This window comes from Corythoichthys intestinalis, chromosome 16 (assembly GCF_030265065.1).
Source record: "Corythoichthys intestinalis isolate RoL2023-P3 chromosome 16, ASM3026506v1, whole genome shotgun sequence".
In the NCBI taxonomy this organism is placed as follows: Eukaryota; Metazoa; Chordata; class Actinopteri; order Syngnathiformes; family Syngnathidae; genus Corythoichthys; species Corythoichthys intestinalis.
Window position 1 is genome coordinate 39,023,473 of NC_080410.1, and position 18,239 is coordinate 39,041,711.

The 18,239-nt window shown below is 39.0% G+C and overlaps 1 protein-coding gene across 1 annotated transcript in view; it reads left to right on the forward strand.

The window, feature by feature from the left end:
- Positions 1-14,502, forward strand: part of mafk (v-maf avian musculoaponeurotic fibrosarcoma oncogene homolog K) — a 34,426-nt gene extending 19,924 nt beyond the window's left edge. Inside the window, exons 2-3 of the mRNA XM_057817193.1 lie at positions 12,233-12,311; positions 12,379-14,502. Of these exons, the coding sequence (XP_057673176.1) occupies positions 12,267-12,311; positions 12,379-12,819 (486 nt within the window). The 5' untranslated portion in view covers positions 12,233-12,266 and the 3' untranslated portion in view covers positions 12,820-14,502. The remainder of the gene's footprint in view (positions 1-12,232; positions 12,312-12,378) is intronic.
- Positions 14,503-18,239: the final 3,737 nt, after the last annotated feature.

Sequence of the window (18,239 nt, forward strand, 5' to 3'; positions counted from 1 at the left end):
ACACTGTATGAACCAAACAAGAGCGCACGGGGGGGGGCTATTAAAGAGGCACTGTTTAAGTGACTAGCTTCACCTAGCGTTAAAGTTGAGAAGTGCAACAGAATGTAGGCTGAATATAAGCTTGTTATCCAGGTCATATTCAGTGTTATTTTCATAATTTTCTGCAGGCCAGTAAAAACTGGGCTACTGGTCGCAATTGGCCCGTGGGCTATAGGTTGAACACCCCTGTCCTAGCATGTGCGCACAGACTACATTCGATTTGTTTGGGCACGTGAACTACGCCAGACGATTTGGAATTCCAGACATTTCGTACACTTTGCAAGTGTTGTTTAACAAGTGAGGAGGAGGAGCCCCCCCCATCACCCCTTCCCCGCCAAGTGTCTTGTAGAGGAGTGCATGGCGGGACATATTGGGCCTGCTCTGGTGAACATTTGCATGAGAGACTCCAGCACATGTGTGTTTACTCAGGAATGCGGTTTTTGTTCTCGATGTGAGCCATCTGTGGCCTTTTTTTTCCTTTGAGGTATTTTCCCAGACTGCCTTTTGAGAATGGCCTCGCACGAGTTGTTTTCTTGATTGCGTCTGTTGAGAAAAAAAAAACATCTGTCGCATTTGTACGCGAGCGCCTGGGTTCTATCACGCGGGCTCTGGTGGAGGAAACGTTGGCATCTTGATGAGGCAAACCTTAGAAAAACACAAGCACATGCCTGAAGAATTTCAGGAAAACAAGCCCACCTCTCGGTTCATGACGGAGGCCCCCTTGTCTGAAGAAAAGGGGGCCTCCCTTACTGCCATCATGCTCCACTTTTCCATAACCTTTGCAAGGAATATACCCAGGAACCCCTGACGCAACACCTCCTAAATCAAGGCATTTTCAACCTACTTGCACATGAGGAATTCCATATACTATTATTTACTTTGGTGATGCAGCTGGAGTGGCTTAAATCCCGAAACAGGACTTAGTGGTTCGCTTTAATCATGCGTTGCTGCAGGCTTGTACACTTTGATGTTCATGTATTCCCTGTCAAATCGGGTGTCATGATTCAGCTTTAGACATCAAGCTCAAAAAAGCCATACAAAAACCTTTCAGAGTGTGGCATGCAAAAGAATCCCTGCATTACATGATCATGCAGTATGTGTTTGAGTGGCTTTAAGTCTTTTTTTATTTGATGTCGAGAAATAAACTTGTTAGCGATGCAGACAAGACTTGATAAGAATCTTGTTTAATGAATTAAATAAACAGAGAAAGTCATTTTTCTTATGTGTATTAAGGGGAAAATCCACAAATAAAAGCCAGTATTTCCCTAAAGTGGTTATTGTACATGTTGCCGGACATTTTTTATATGCCAGTACTGTTTTAGCCAATCAAATGCGAGTATCCCAGATTCCCCCGCGCTTCCTCATGACAGTGCATTTTGCAGAAGAGTTGATCAAAAAGTGAAAGATATAAATCGAGATGTTAGTCAGGTCAGGGGTCGCGTTAACCGAATAGCTATTGTCTCTCTTGATGCATGACGTCGTTGGCTTTACTCGGAAAAATGTCAAGGCAACTGAGTGTTTGCCTGGCACAGCCAAACTGTTCTCCCTGTATTTTTCAAACACTGAGAGGAGTCTGGGACCCAACCCATTAACGGCCTCTCGAGTAGGTACAAAATCAATCGACAAATCAGATTTGTTTATTTGCATGACATGTTCTTCACGAGCAACGTCACTCTTGCGCGCCGAAAGTCGTCTCTACATCAACACGGATGGCGAACGGGAGAGCCAAGAATATGTTCCAATCCGCGGTAAATTCAGTTTTAAATGAGCTAAAACACAGACACGAGTCCTTGACAACAGTGTCTCGCGCTAGCCATGTTGAATACACTCCGCTCTCCTTGTATGTTTACTTCCGCGCGCAAGTCCCTCGTCCTGCCCTCGTCGCTTTGCTAACGGCACGTCTGCCCGTCGCTGATTGGTGCACTCCGCTGTCTGTTTGCCTCTTGTTAAGCTTGTTCGGACAGAATATTAATTAAAAATGAATGAAAACTAAATACTATTGAATATGTCCTTATTATCATTTTAAAAATGTTAGTGACGGGTAAAAATAGATTATGATCGGTTTTTATGACACTGTCAGTCAAAATGACAGACAACGAAAAAGTCTAGCGCAACGTCTGAGTCAGGTATCATTAAAATGGTGTATTTTCTGTAAACCCTTTTCCCTTTATTTTTGTATATGGCGTAAAACACTCAGTTCCGCTCTGAGACCCTCAATTTGGCCAACTTTCAAAATTATCCAAAGTGCATGTGTGATACATCATTGGAAAGCTTAAAATTAGGGCTGTAAAATGATTAAAATTTTTAATCGAGTTAATTACAGCTTAAAAATTAATTCATCGTAATTAATCGCAATTCAAACCATCTATAGAATATGCCATATTTTTCTGTAAAATAAATTGTTGGAATAGAAAGTAAGACACAAGATGGATATATACATTCAACATACGGTATATAAGGACTGTATTTGTTTATTATAACAATAAATCAACAAGATGGCATTAACGTTATGAACATTCTGTTAAAGCGATCCATGGATAGAAAGACTTGTAGTTCTTAAAAGATAAATGTTAGTACAAGTTATAGAAATTTTATATTAAAACCCCTCTTAATGTTTTCGTTTTAATAAAATTTGTAAAAATTTCAATCAAAAAAATAAACTAGTAGCCCGCCATTGTTGATGTCAATAATTACTTACATAATGCTCATGGGTGCTGAAACCTATGAAATCAGTCGCACCCAAGCGCCAGCAGAGGGCGGCAAAACTCCATAAAACACAATTAACATGTGGGCATTTCACTCTACTGACATTTAAATCTGTCTGAGCGGGACATGTGCGTTAATTGCGTCAAATATTTTAACGTGATTAATCAAAAAAATTAATTACCGCCTGTTAACGCGATAATTTTGACAGCCCTACTTAAAATCTTAATTTTGGGGGGAACAAAAATTTTGAACAGGAAGGCATTTTTGGAAAAAAAAAATTTTTTAAACAGCCAAACCCTAATTGGAGGCGAGAGCACGCGAGAGCAGAATTAAAGACACCACGATTTTAACAAGATATTATCGTGTACTTAACTTGTTTCGAAACAAAAACTCAACGTACCATGTATCACCGAGTGTCAAGACACAGCTGTGAATGGCCACAGCCGGATTTTTATTTTATTTTATGGGTGAAACATGGCGATATAACAAGAGTCGCGATGCAGAAATCGAAGAAAACAAGGAGTGGTTGAGATTTTCTTTTTTATATATTTACCCTTTTAAACGTTATTTTTCAATTTTTTTTGTTTGGATCGATTATTCATCATATAACATAACAGAGAAAATGCGACAGTAACAAAAAAAAAATACAATTAAGCGATAGTTATGAGGTAGATATCCGTGACTTTTTTACAAACGCCAAAATTTTTCATTGTGACGTAATTCGTTTAAAAGTTTAAAATACGCGAGTGAATAATTTTTTAAAGTAGTTTTTTTTTTTTTTTTTTTTTTAAACTAAAATTGAGACATCAATGAATGATTTTAAGATAAAAACAACAGACATTTTGAATAATAAATAGAATTAATTACCTTCGTTTTATGGCTGGGTTGAAACAACAGCGGTTGCGCGACGTCTGTAAACGGGAGTTTTCAGGGTAAAACGAACAAATTAAAAATAGTTCAGGGGCTTAATACGCCATGAATCTGCTATGGCAGCATATAGACATATTTTTCTTTCAAACACAACAGTTGTTTTGGCTTTGAATACAGCAGTTTCTTTTAAAGAGGAGTGCAAGAGCAGAAACTGCTTTTTCAGTCTTGTCTGTTTTCCACCATATACGCGTTGATATTTCCGTTTATACATGGCGGAAAACAGGTGACTTGAAGTTCCGCTCTGAGACCCCCAACTTTCAAAATTGTCCGATATTCATGTGTGATACATCATTGGGAAGCTTAAAATCTCAATTTTCTGGGGGAAGAAAAATTTTGAACAGGAGGGCATTTAAAAAAAATAAAAATAAACAGCGAAGCCCTATCTGAAGGTGAAAGCATGAAAGAGCACAATTAAAGATGCCATGACTTTAACGAGATATTATCGAGTACTTACCTCTTTTCGATCCAAAAACTCCATATAGCATGTATCATTGAGTGTCACGACACAGCTGTGAATGGCCAGAGCTGGATTTTTTGGTGGATTTTATGGGTGAAACATGGTAATATAACAAGGATCGCGGTGCAGAAATCGCAGACATCAAGGAGTGGTCGAGATTTTCTTTTTCATTTATTTACCCTTTTAAACTTTTTTTTTTTTTTTTTTCTTTCCATTGGATCGGTTATTTATCATCTAACACAGGGGTCCCCAAACTACAGCCCGCGGGCTGAATACCGCCTGCTTCCACATTTGGTCTGGCCCCCTGAACAATACCAGAGAGCATTTTGAATTTTTTTTTTTTTCTCTCAATAGTGTTATTTATTTCCTGGCCTTTTGTGTGAAGAACTCAGAGAGGGTTATTTGGTTATTATCTATTTAATTATTAGTGTTATTATTATATATTTTTTTATTTTATTTACTTTTGTTCCGTGAAGAATCCGGAAAGGGTTATTTGATTGTGGCTTTCTGAGAAACAATAAATTTTTACATTTAGGCACTCCTGCAATCGTCACACTATTTCTGTTACAAACTGACCCCGGCCCCTCATCAGAAAAGGGAAAAGTTATGTGGCCCTCACTGGAAAAAGTTTGGGGACCCCTGATCTAACATATTGGAGAAAACGGTAACCAAAAAAAAATACAATACAATCAAGCGATAGTTATGAGGTAGATATCCGTGACTTTTTTACAGACACCATTTTTTTCCCATTGTGACGTGATTTGTTTAAAGTTTAAAATATGCGAGTGAATAATTTTTTAAAGTAGTGTTTTTTTTGGTTGTTTTTTTTTTTAAACGAAATATTAGACAATCACGTCATTTTCAAAGTATCGGAATCGGCAAAAAAATATCGGCCATGCCTTTTTTAAATTAAATCGTTTTCTAATTGTTTTTAACGTTACAGACATAATATGTCACACTCATCCAGAGTCTTTAGTTTAGGCTTAAGGTAGGGTTATCAAATTTATCCCGATAACGGCAGTAGTTAATTTTTTAAAAAGTGTATCACGTTAAAATATTTAACGCAATTAATGCATGCGTTTTACGACCCACTCACGCATTGTCGCGCCCAATCTGTAATGGCACCGTTTTACCTATATAGACAGATAAAAGGCAGCGTAAAATGAGTAGAGTGAATTTGTCAGCCTTTGGAGCCTTTTTTTAATTGGCTAAAGCCTTACAAATCCTCTCCCTACGATTAGAAATATCATGGGAAGCAATGTGGGGAAGCAAGGTAGCAATTGATCTTTTTCTTAACACCTTGTGTTATTTCCCAACACAGAGAAGATATATCAATTGGTAGCACGACGCACAGTCATGGTTCCACTTCTCATCATGCATTTGGGCATGGCTACAGTATCATTTACTGAAAGCTCAACAAATACACTAGATGGCAATATTTAGTCACATTATACAAAGTCACAAGTCTTTCTATCCGTGGATCCCTCTCACAGAAAGAATGTTAATAATGTAAATGCCATCTTGAGGATTTATTGTCATAATAAACAAATACAGTACTTATGTACTGTATGTTGAATGTATATATTTGTCCGAGTTGTATTCATTTTTTTCTTAATGCATTGCCAAAATGTATATGATCGGGAAAAATTATCGGGAATGATTGGAATTGAATCGGGAGCAAAAAAAAAGCAATTGGATCGGGAAATATCGGGATCGGCAGATACTCAAACTAAAACGATCGGGATCGGATCGGGAGCAAAAAAAACATGATCGGAACAACCCTAATAAATATAATTACCTTCGTTTTATGGGTGGGTTGAAAAAAAAAGCGGTTGCGCGACGTATGTAAACGGGGGTTTCCAGGGTAAAACGGACAAATTAAAAATTGTTCAGGGGCTTAATGCGCCATGAATCTGCTATGGCAGCATATAGACATATTGTTCTATCAAACACAGCAGTTCTTTTGGCTTGAAAAACAGCACTTAATTTTAAAGAGGCGTGCAAGAGCAGAATATGTGTTTTTCGCCATACAGTGGGGAGAACAAGTATTTGATACACTGCCAATGGGTTTTCCCATTGACTGTGTATCAAATACTTGTTCCCCCCACTGTATGTATATTAGGGATGTCCCGATCCAATCACGTGATCAGAAATCAGTCCGATTAGGCCATTTTTCAGAGGATTGGAATTGGGTGAAAAGGATCGGATTTTTATTGAAAAAAATATATTTGTTTTTCTGCTTCATGCTCATACAGCGCCAAAGCCTGTTACCCTCCCTCCTGCTAAGCAGAGCAGCCAAATTGTCCAGCTTGCGTTTGGTACTTAGAGTTAACGATGATATAGAGGTTTGAAGCTTTGATTTTGCAAGAGGGTAGCTTTATGATCAAGGGCACAAATCTGTCAATCATCAGTAAACTTGCATAAGCGTGCTGTGGCAACTCATTGTGTTAGGAGCCGTTGACATGGTGACTGTGCGACACCAAGACACACCTTGGCTTTATATAGTGATGAAGAAAACGGAAAACAAAGACACAAACTTTTGATTCCGTTCTCGAATGCAGAATGACTCGATTGCGCAGCTTGCTTCGCAACCATATGAATGGAAAGCTCTCGCTCCGATGATGTCACCAATCGCACGTCACCTTGGGCTGGTTTTCGGAGCAAAAAAAAAAAAACTAGTTGACGCCTTGCTTGGAGTGGGTGGGTGTGTTGTCTTCTGGGCTGAGGAGGTTGTTGTCAAGGAAGTGCATCACTGGCTGTCGTCTTGTAAAACTGCACTGCCCGGTTAATGCCCGTGTCAGTAGACCTAGGAAATTGCTTTCAGACATAAGAGTAACTCGTTTAAATCCCGGTACTCAACCGGAGTTTAGCGAGTGTCTGAAAGGGGCTTAACAGTAATACCTTTTAGTCTTGATGATGATTGATGAAGTCCAGTATCTTATGTATTACTTTATTTTATTAATATGACATATTACATATTTTTGGATAGTTATTTTGAGATTTAGAGGATATTGAGGGGTACTTAAATGGTTCATTCTGACTTGCGCGTAAATTCAGGTTATGTCCCCAGCTTAAGAACGGAAGTCGTTTGTAAACTGGGGACTACCTGTACAGGGTGCATCACATTAAAAGGCACAGTAGTAGTAGTAGTAGTAGTAGTAGTAGTGTTTGGGGTTGTGTGATGCATCCACTAGATGGAGCTGCGCTAAAGGGAATGTCACGTCATGATGAACTCATATTAATCCATAAATAAAGGTACACTGTTGTCGTTTGAGAAAATTGAAGGTTTTTAGGTGCACCCTGTTGTGGGGAAAATGCAGCATTTTAAATTCACAATAGAAAGAGGAAATGCCCCTATGGAGCCACAGCTTGCAGCCCCCTGAAAGACATTGCATTTTTATTTTGAGGTTTAGAGTTTGAGGACCAGTATATTAGCCCTGGACAAGTGAATATTCAAGGAATATTCATCCACTTCCCAGGATATCACCTATCGCTTACTTAAACTGTCAACTTGGCAGAAATCGGCATGAGCGCGGGGGGCTAAATTTACCCTGCATAGATAAATAAGGGCATGCAGAGGCTTAGGAAAGCCCAGCGTAAGAGGATCCGAGCAGCGGGATTCTGATAGACGACATTGTCTGCTGGTAAAAATACACCCGTGACTATGAGGGAAACTATTCCGCCGTGACACGGGGAATTTTCCACACGCCGCCCCGGTAAAGGTCAACATGACTGTAAATGTTAATGCTGACGTGACAGTAATTTCCGCCTTGTCATTTGGTAGTAGGAGGTCAGAGAGGAACCCCCTACTCACTCCCTTGCTTAAAAAACAACAACAAAAAAACTGGTTTGTACACAGCGTGAGGTCGGCGGTTGCGGTTATGAATGAGCCTTGTTTACCCGCTCACTGACCATGTGACTCACACTCCCACGCCCATTCGCAGGGGTGTTGCCATGGCAGCTGCTGAGTATGGAACACACCACTAGAAGTTCTGAAATTGAGCCCTTGCTTGGGGTGGGGGCTTTTGTTTATTTATTTATTTTGAAGTTGGGCTGGTGGGGGCGTGGCAAGCTGCTTTGCGACCGGAATGATTTTTCCTAAAAGAGTGGCACTCCTATGATGGACACTAGCTTGGTCTACTGAACTATATTCTGGAGACAATAGCTTAAATGAGGTTCTGCTGTCCTCTGCTGGTACATGTGGCAAATGGCAAGATGCTTTCAATTATCACTTATGCGTTCAATATCCAGAACTTTTGATCAATTATTGTGTAATGTCTTTATCATAATGTTTACATTTGTAATCGTTACAGTGTTAAAATATAGGGTAGAACTGTATGGAAAAAGTGATCTTAGTGATGTATCCCATAAACACAATACACCAAACGAATGGTGCTCAAAAACCCAGCTTGTTCAGCATCTTTTTTCATTATAAGTTTCACCCTCTAATCCTTATATTAGTATTCATTTATATGTGTCTTTATAATTTTCTTGTTGATTTTAATATGACTTATGTATTTAATTTAAAAAGAACATTGTACTGCCTTAATTTGAGTTTCACTACGAAAATTGGCCCTGCCTAATGTTACAACTTAATTTTTTTTTCTCATAATGCTATTGTCTTATTGTTTTCCAATACTGTATTTTTTTTCTTTACTCGGTTAGTTCAAATGTATACATTTACATCCCCACCTCAATTTTATATATAGAGTGGGGAGAAGAAGTATTTGATACACTGCCAATGGGTTTTCTCATTAGGGTTGTTCCGATCATGTTTTTTGCTCCCGATCTGATCCCGATCGTTTTAGTTTGAGTATCTGCCGATCCCGATATTTCCTGATCCGATTGGAATTGAATCGGGAGGAAAAAAAAAAGCAATCATTCCCGATAATTTTTCCCGATCATATACATTTTGGCAATGCATTAAGAAAAAAATGAATAAAACTCTGACGAATATATACATTCAACAGACAGTACATAAGTACTGTATTTGTTTATTATGACAATAAATCCTCAAGATGGCATTTACATTATTAACATTCTTTCAGTGAGATGGATCCAGGGATAGAAAAACTTGTAATTCTTAAAGGACAAATGTGACTTTGTATATTGTGACTAAATATTGCCATCTAGTGGATTTTTATGAGCTTTCAGTAAATGATATCAACAAATCTTAGCTGCCTCTTACAGTCCTAACCATAAAAAAGGACAAATTCTGCAGCAGGATGGTGCTTCATTGCATACTTCAATCTCTACCTCAAAGTTCCTCAAGGCAAAGAAGATCAAGAACCTCCAGGACTGGCCAGCCCAGTCACCAAACAAGAACAGGATGAAAAAGGAAGCATGGAAGACGAAACCCAAGAATGTTGATGAACTCTTGGAGGCATGCAAGACTGCTTTCTTTGATGTTCCTGATGACTTCATCAATAAATTGTATGAATCCTTGCCGAACCGCATGGATGCAGTCCTTCAAGCCCATGGAATTCTTACAAAATATTAAATTTAGATCTCACAGCACCACTACTTAATTCACCTATGTTATGTAACATATTTTTGTATTTGAAGTACATTTTTTGTTCAGTTTTCACACTACTTTCTGTAGGCAACAAAACTTTTGTCTTGCCAAAATTTGACCTGTCTTCATGAAATGATAAATATTTTTTCAGTTAAACAAATATATTTTTGTACATTAAACATCATTTGGAAGGGTCTTAGCTTTCATATGAGCCATTTCTGAAACCAATTGAATAATTAAAAGTCAGGTTATTAGCAAATGTTTCTACAAAATGGATAGGCGACAAGACTTTTGTCAGGGACTGTAGCAGCCAAGTAATAATGCTGTATGTAAACTATCCAGTATGTGTGTGTACTGCCATTGTGCATGCCTTTTATGTAGGAAAAGTGCGAGCATGACAAATCTTGACCTTAATGGCGGTTTTTGGATGTAAAAAAAAAAATCCTCAGCACCCCCTGCTGTGACTGACTTCCAGCGCCCCCGTTTTGTACTATTTGTTGAGCACTGTGCTTGGAGCAATTTCCTACTAAATACATAGTATATTGATGCAATAGTGGGCTATGCATATTGTACTTAATACTAGGGTTGTTCCGATCATGTTTTTTTTGCTCCCGATCATTCCTGATAACTTTTCCTGATCATATACATTTTGGCAATGCATTAAGAAAAAAATGAATAAAACACGGACGAATATATACATTCAACATACAGTACATACTGTAAGTACTGTATTTGTTTATTATGACAATGAATCCTCAAGATGGCATTTACATTATTAACATTCTTTCTGTGAAAGGGATCCACGGATAGAAAGACTTGTGACTTTGTACAGTATATTGTGACTAAATATTGCCATCTAGTGTATTTGTTGAGCTTCCAGTAAATGATACTGTAGCCATGCCCAAATGCATGCTGGGAAGTGGAACCATGACTGTGCGTCGTGCTACCAATTGATATATCTTCTCTGCGTTGGGAAATGATATAAGGTGTTAAGAAAAAGATCAATTGCTACCTTGCTTCCCCACATTACTTCCCATGATATTTCTTATCGTAGGGAGAGGGATTGTAAGGCTTTAGCCAATTCAAAAAAGGCTGCCAAAATTCACTCTACTCATTTTACACTGCCTTAAATCTCTCTACATAGGTAAAACGGCACCATTACAGATTGAGCGCGACAATTCGTGGGTGGGTCGTGCAGCGCACGCATTAATTGCGTTAAATATTTTAGCGTGATACATTTTTTTAAAAATTAATTACCGCCGTTATCAGGATAAATTTGATAACCCTACCTTAAGCCTAAACTAAAGACTCTGGATGAGTAACATATTATGTTTGTAACATTAAATACAATTAGAACACAATTTAATTAAAAAAATATATATATACCGTAATTTCTGGACTATAAGGCGCACCTGACTATAAGCCGCCAGCCACCAAATTTGACATGAAAACGGCATGTCTTCATAGATAAGCCGCACTGGACTATAAGCCACAGTTGTCCTCATCGTATTATGGGATATTTACACCAAAAGATATTAACTGGTGACACTTCATTTGACAATAGCATCATGAAACCAAATGAACCACCATTAAGCTTTGAACCAATTTGGTGAAAAAGCCTTATTGTTTTGAAAATCTTCATTTGGACATCACTGCTCCCTTGGGGGAAGACACTCAACCTCTGTTGCCACCTGCTGTCAACACTGTTGTCATCCAACATTCCTCCTAGCATGCATTGCGGCGCTACAGATGTGAAAACAATCAAAATTCATGTTGTGTGCTAATTATTTCTTCAGTTACTGTTCCAGTTTCATTAATTGCTAGTTATGGTATTTGGTAACATTTTCTTGGATAGTGGTGTCATAGTACTGTAATCATTATTACATGACACTGTCATAGGCATTATTGAATGCTTATAAAAGATGTCGGTTAGTGTCATCCAGCAAATTATCTCACTTTTGAATGGACGTAAAATATCTGAGCTGGACATAAATGGAGTTAGTGACATAATATGTAACATGACACATTTTGACATCTGTCATAATAATTCAGTAATGCCCATGATAGTGTCATGTCATAATTATGACGTTCTTATAACAGTCTTATGATGCCGCTGTCAAACAAAGTGTTACCTATGAACCCAAATAAATCATCAAATAAGCCCCACTGCACTATAAGCCGCAGGATTCAAAATGAGGGAAAAAAGTAGCAGCTTATAGTCCGAAAATTAGGGTATTAAAAAAAGGCATGGCCGACATTTTTTTGCCGATTCCGATACTTTGAAAATGACGTGATCGGACCTGATCGATCGGGACATCTCGACTTAATACCATCATAGTGGCATTATAGAAAGTAATTAATAATATGACATCTAGAGCAGTTAAAAATTGTTATTCGAATGACCAAAAATATACATTTACATTATGCTAATCACATCTTATGTACAGTATGTAGAAGATGGCTCGTAAAAGTTTTTCTCAACCCAAACAATTAGAGGTAATTAAAAAAAAATAGATCAGTAGTACTTCTGATTGTATTGTGATTGCAGTCCAAGTGACTGATGCAGTTCATTTCTCCTACCCCAGTGCGTCTCCTGTGAGGGTGTGACCAGTTGTCTGCATGCAGGGAATGACGACTCCTTTCAAGACGAGCAAAGCTTTAAAGGTAAGCCATTAAATTAATCGCCCTTTTAGATCAGAGTTTGCTTAATGGGCGCCCACGCCGCACGCAGGTAAAGAAGGAGACGGGCGAGAATGCCCCGGCCCTCAGCGACGACGAGCTGGTGGCCATGTCCGTGCGGGAGCTCAACCAGCACCTGCGCGGGCTGACCAAGGAGGACGTGGTGCGGCTGAAGCAGCGGCGTCGCACGCTCAAGAACCGAGGCTACGCCGCCAGCTGCCGCATTAAACGCGTCACCCAGAAGGAGGAACTGGAGCGCCAGAAGATGGAACTACAGCACGAGGTGGACAAGCTGGCACGCGAGAACGCCAGCATGCGCCTGGAGCTGGAGGCCTTACGCGCCAAGTACGAGGCGCTGCAGTGCTTCGCCAGGACTGTGACCCGCGCCGGGCCCCTGTCGCCAGGCAAAGTGGCCACCACCAGCGTCATTACCATCGTCAAGTCGGCCAACCACAACAGCTCAGGTCCGACGCCCTTTTCGGCGCAGTCCTAGTGTCCGCTGGACTGGGCTCTACTCTTGAAAGCTCAGTAGTGAGACTATCAAACAACAGATAGGACAACAAGCTCCATGTGACGTTATGCTGCATTTGTGACTTTCCCCTCATCTGTCCTCATCTTCACACCCTAAACACATCTGGGTTGAAAAATGAGGCTTTTTCCTAATCCCTACAGTTTACACTTTGGCACAACATTCCCAACTTTTAAGAGGGGCTTTACGTTGTACAAGGTGTCCTAAAAGTCACTCTAAACCTCCTTTTAATCAATTCCATCCGGACAGAGGTCATCAGCGCTTGACAGCCCAAAACTGAATGAAGCCCTAGGAAGCGTATTGAGACATTTGGGACGCTCAGTATTTTTGCACTGTGCACCTCCTCCTTCTCGCTGACAACGTCCCAATTTCACCGGCAGGGTAAAGATCCTCTTTGTGACTGAATGAATACGTCCAACATGCCTTCGGGTGGCAGCACGAGTTCATTTTCTTGTTTTGAAAGTATGTAGAAAAAAAATGCCAAATCATTTCCAAGCACACAAAGTGTCGCCTTAACGAATGGCTTAGAGTTAAAGTTCGAAGAGATACTAGATATTTACATACCTGGCAGTCTGTTCTATTTATAGGGTCATGGGACGTTTTACTTGTTAGTATAGCAAACGATGAACTACCTTCTTCTGATAATTTTACATCACTCACCATCTTCCCCATTTAGCACTTGCGAAAATATTTTAGTTACAACAAAGAAGAATTAAACATATCTGTGGACAAGGCTAACTATTAGCTAAAAGTTATATTTCGTACAATAGCACTTATTGTGTGAATGCTGAGAGACCAGCACTGAGAAAAAAAATGTTCATGTTTTAGTTTTGTGCGATTAGATTTTGCAATTCTATTTTTCCTTGTAAAATCATTTGTTTTGGGAATTTCATGGCGGAAAACACTCAGGTGACTTGAAGTTCCGCTCTAAGACCCCCAATTTAGCCAAATTTCAAAACTGTCCAATATGCACATGTGATTCATCATTGGAAAGCTTAAAATCTCAATTTTCTGGGGGAAGAAAATTTTGAACAGGAGGGCATTTTTAAAAAAAAATATTTTTAAAACTGCAAAACCCTAACTGGAGGTGAGAGCACGTGAGAGCAGAATTAAACAAGCCATGATTTTAACGAGATATTATCGTGTACTTACCTTGTTTCGATCCAAAAACTCCATATACAGTGGGGTAAATAAGTATTTAGTCAACCACTAATTGTGCAAGTTCTCCCACTTGAAAATATTAGAGGCCTGTAATTGTCAACATGGGTAAACCTCAACCATGAGAGACAGAATGTGGGGGGAAAAAAAACAGAAAATCACATTGTTTGATTTTTAAAGAATTTATTTCCAAATTAGAGTAGTAAATAAGTATTTGGTCACCTACAAACAAGCAAGATTTCTGGCTGACAAAGAGGTCTAACTTCTAACGAGGTCTAACGAGGCTCCACTCCACCTGTAATTGTCAAAATGGGTAAACCTCAACCATGAGAGACAGAATGTGGAAAAAAACCCAGAAAAATCACATTGATGATTTTTAAAGAATTTATTTGCAAATCATGGTAGAAAATAAGTATTTGGTCAATACCAAAAGTTCATCTCAATACTTTGTTATGTACCCCTTGTTGGCAATAACAGAGGCCAAACGTTTTCTGTAACTCTTCACAAGCTTTTTACACACTGTTGCTGGTATTTTGGCCCATTCCTCCATGCAGATCTGCTCTAGAGCAGTGATATTTTGGGGCTGTCGTTGGGCAACATGGACTTTCAACTCCCTCTGCAGATTTTCTACGGGGTTAAGACCTGGAGACTGGCTAGGCCACTCCAGGACCTTGAAATGCTTCTTACGAAGCCACTCCTTTGTTGCCGTGGCTGTGTGTTTGGGATCATTGCCATGCTGAAAGACCCAGCCACGTCTCATCTTCAATGCCCTTGTTGATGGAACGAGATTTTCACTCAAAATCTCTCAATACATGGCCCCATTTATTATTTCCTTTACACAGATCAGTCGTCCTGGTCCCTTTGCAGAAAAACAGCCCCAAAGTATGATGTTCCCACCCATATGCTTCACAGTGGGTATGGTGCAATTCAGTATTCTTTTTCCTCCAAACAAGAGAAACTGTGTTTCAACCCAAAAAGTTCTATTTTGGTTTCATCTGACCATAACACATTCTCCCAGTCCTCTTCTGGATCTTCCAAATGCTCGCTAGCGAACCGCAGACGGGCCTGGACGTGTACTTTCTTCAGCAGGTGGACACGTCTGGCAGTGCAGGATTTGAGTCCCTGGCGGGGGATTGTGTTACTGATAGTAGCCTTTGTTACTGTGGTCCCAGCTCTCTGTAGGTCATTCACCCCCGTGTGGTTCTGAGATTTTTGATCCCCGTTCTTGTTATCATTTTCACGCCACGGGGTGAGGAGGGAGTTGAAAGTCCGTGTTGCCCAACGACAGCCCCAAAACATTACTGCTCTAGAGGAGATCTGCATGGAGGAATGGGCCAAAATACCAGCAGCAGTGTGTGAAAAGCTTGTGAAGAGTTACAGAAAACGTTTGGCCTCCGTTATTGCCAACAAAGGGTACATAACAAGGTATTGAGATGAAGTTTCGGTATAGACCAAATACTTATTTTCCACCATGATTTCCAAATAAATTCTTTAAAAATCAAACAATGTGATTTTCTTTTTTTTTTTTTTTCTTCACATTCTGTCTCTCATGGTTGAAGTTTATCCTTGTTGACAATTACAGGCCTCTCTAATATTTTCAAATGGGAGAACTTGCACAATTAGTGACTAAATACTTAATTGCCCCACTGTATAGCATGTATCCTCGAGTGTCAAGACACAGCTTTGAATGGCCACAGCTGGATTTTTTGGGGATTTTATGGGTGAAACATGGTAATTTAACAAGGGTTGAGATCGAGATTTCCATTTTCATATATTTACCCTTTAAAAAAAAAAAATTGTCCAATTTTTTTTTGTTTGGGTCGATTATTTATCATCTAAAATATTGGGGAAAATGCGACAGTATAGTTATGAGGTAGATATCCGTGACTTTTTTTACAGACGCCATTTTTTTCATTGTGACATAATTTGTTTAAAAGTTTAAAATATGTGAGTGAATAATTTTTGAAAGTCGTTTTTTTTTTTTTTTTTTTTAAACGAAATATGAGACATCAATGATTCTATGCTAAAAACGAGACATTTTGAATAATAAATATAATTACCTTCGTTTTATGGCTGGGTTGAAACAAAAACGGTTGCGCGACGTTTGTAAACAGGGGTTTTCAGGGTAAAACGGACAAATTAAAAATAGGTCAGGGGCTTCATGCACCATGAATCTGCTATGGCAGCAGATACTGTAGACATATTGTTCTATCAAACACAACAGTTGTTTTGGCTTAAAATACAGCAGTTTCTTTTAAAGAGGAGTGCAAGAGCAGAAACTGCTTTTTCAGTCTTGTCTGTGTTTTCCGCCATATATATATATTTTTTTAGCGTTAACAAATCTGGTTGCATTCATGTCATCGCAATGCAGCTCATGGCAAATCATTGGAACTCGAGATTGGCGAACAATTGCTTGTAGCCCCCAATATTTTTTTAGTTGGCGATGAAGTCTCTCAGCATTTACACATAATTTCTGAGAAGTTCTAGTCAGGTTATTTTTGCCTCTTAAATGCCACTCTCTGGAAGTTAATCCATATTGGATTAAGTTAAAATAACTTAATGATAGGTCTTTACAAGTGAAATACTTCCTTTGCATTAAAGCTTCAGGCTCGCCTTCGGCTGCGGTCACTTGACTCCGTCCAGAAAATAAAAAGAGTCATTCCTATTGCAGGGTCATGCCAAGTGCTGCTGCTGGTGACTCAGACAAAGTGGCTGTTTTCTAGTTTTAAAAGCCTAGCTTCAATCACAGTCATCTGTAAGACTGACGTGAATCCTGACGCTTGCCGAGTAAGCAGGTAGAAAATTAACCATTTGTTGCCATGGCAACCAAATGCAGTAAACACCAATGCTCTTAAGGCCTTCTCAAGCAAGGATTTTTTTTTTTTTTATTATTAAATGTTTCCTCTCGTCAGGATCTTTTCTCGGCCAAGAGAACATGACTGTCGTCCCCCTCAAGAGAAAGTAAATGGGCGGAGGGGCTTTGCTGCTGTACAACCTGCTGTGACCTGACAGCTGTGTCCTTACTATTGTTTTGTACATTTTCTTCTTCTTGACACATAGGTTTTATAAGCATAAGTACATGATAAAAATATATATAGATATGTATTACATATTTTTCTATATTTATGATACTATCCTGGGAGTGGTGTGATTTACGTAAACCTTCTTTCGAAGTTCGATTGATGCTGAAAATGTCTCCACATGACATTTCCAATGAGAATATCATATTTATAGGTGGCTCCTATCACAACTTTTTTATTGTCAACACAACATGCAATTTTCCCCCCTCATTCACTTGAATAAATTCTGACAGTTCACTTTTTACACAAAGTGAAAAATCGAGAATGTTGCATAAACCTGCATGTACATTTTGTATGTTGATCAATTTTTTCCGACTTCATTTTTAAAGATGATGGTAATGTTTTTACAAAACTTACCTGAAAAGTCCCAAGAGCTGCTAAAATTTCTCTCCCTTCACAATGATACCTGAGGTAGACATAAAAACACGTTTACATAGTTTAATAGGCCGACAGTGACCTCATGTGGTAAGACGAGGCATTGTAGATAAAAGACAAACCTTTTTGTTTAGGGTGAATTGAGGATGATTCTCACATTGATGGCATCTGGACGATAGCTGACAACGAATAGCTGTTTGAAACAACGCGGATAATTGCAACATGGATGATGCAAAGATGAAAACAATACCATTATGTTGTTTTATCGGTTGTCGTCCTCATGCGGTTTCTCCAGATCTTCCACATTCAGTACTTTTTCCTAGAGCCATGACGATGACTTAGTCTAGAAAAGTGCTTGCATAGACCAGCTTGATATGTTTAGTTGTCCAAACAAGCTCGACCAGCCAGACAAGCTACACACAAGGTATAAAAAAGTTAATACAGATTGTTGACAAAATCTAATGCAGGTTGGTATGGATTTTGCTGAGGCTAAATGAGCAACAATGCAGCGCAAATCATTGATTTGCTCTTGTATATTTATTCAGGTAATCTGTTTTTACTATTACGCCTAAATTATTTTTTTTTGGTCAGCTTTTTCTTTCTGGCTCATTGTGTAAATCCAATCTCTGTATGCCTCTGCTGCGTAATTTCAAACCTGCTAAATTATTCCACCCCACTATGTCTGCTGTGTCTTGTTTTTGTACTCGCAAATAAAGATTTCTCCTAGTTAAAAACTGTCATAAACGGACTCACTTTCATCAGTCAGAAACA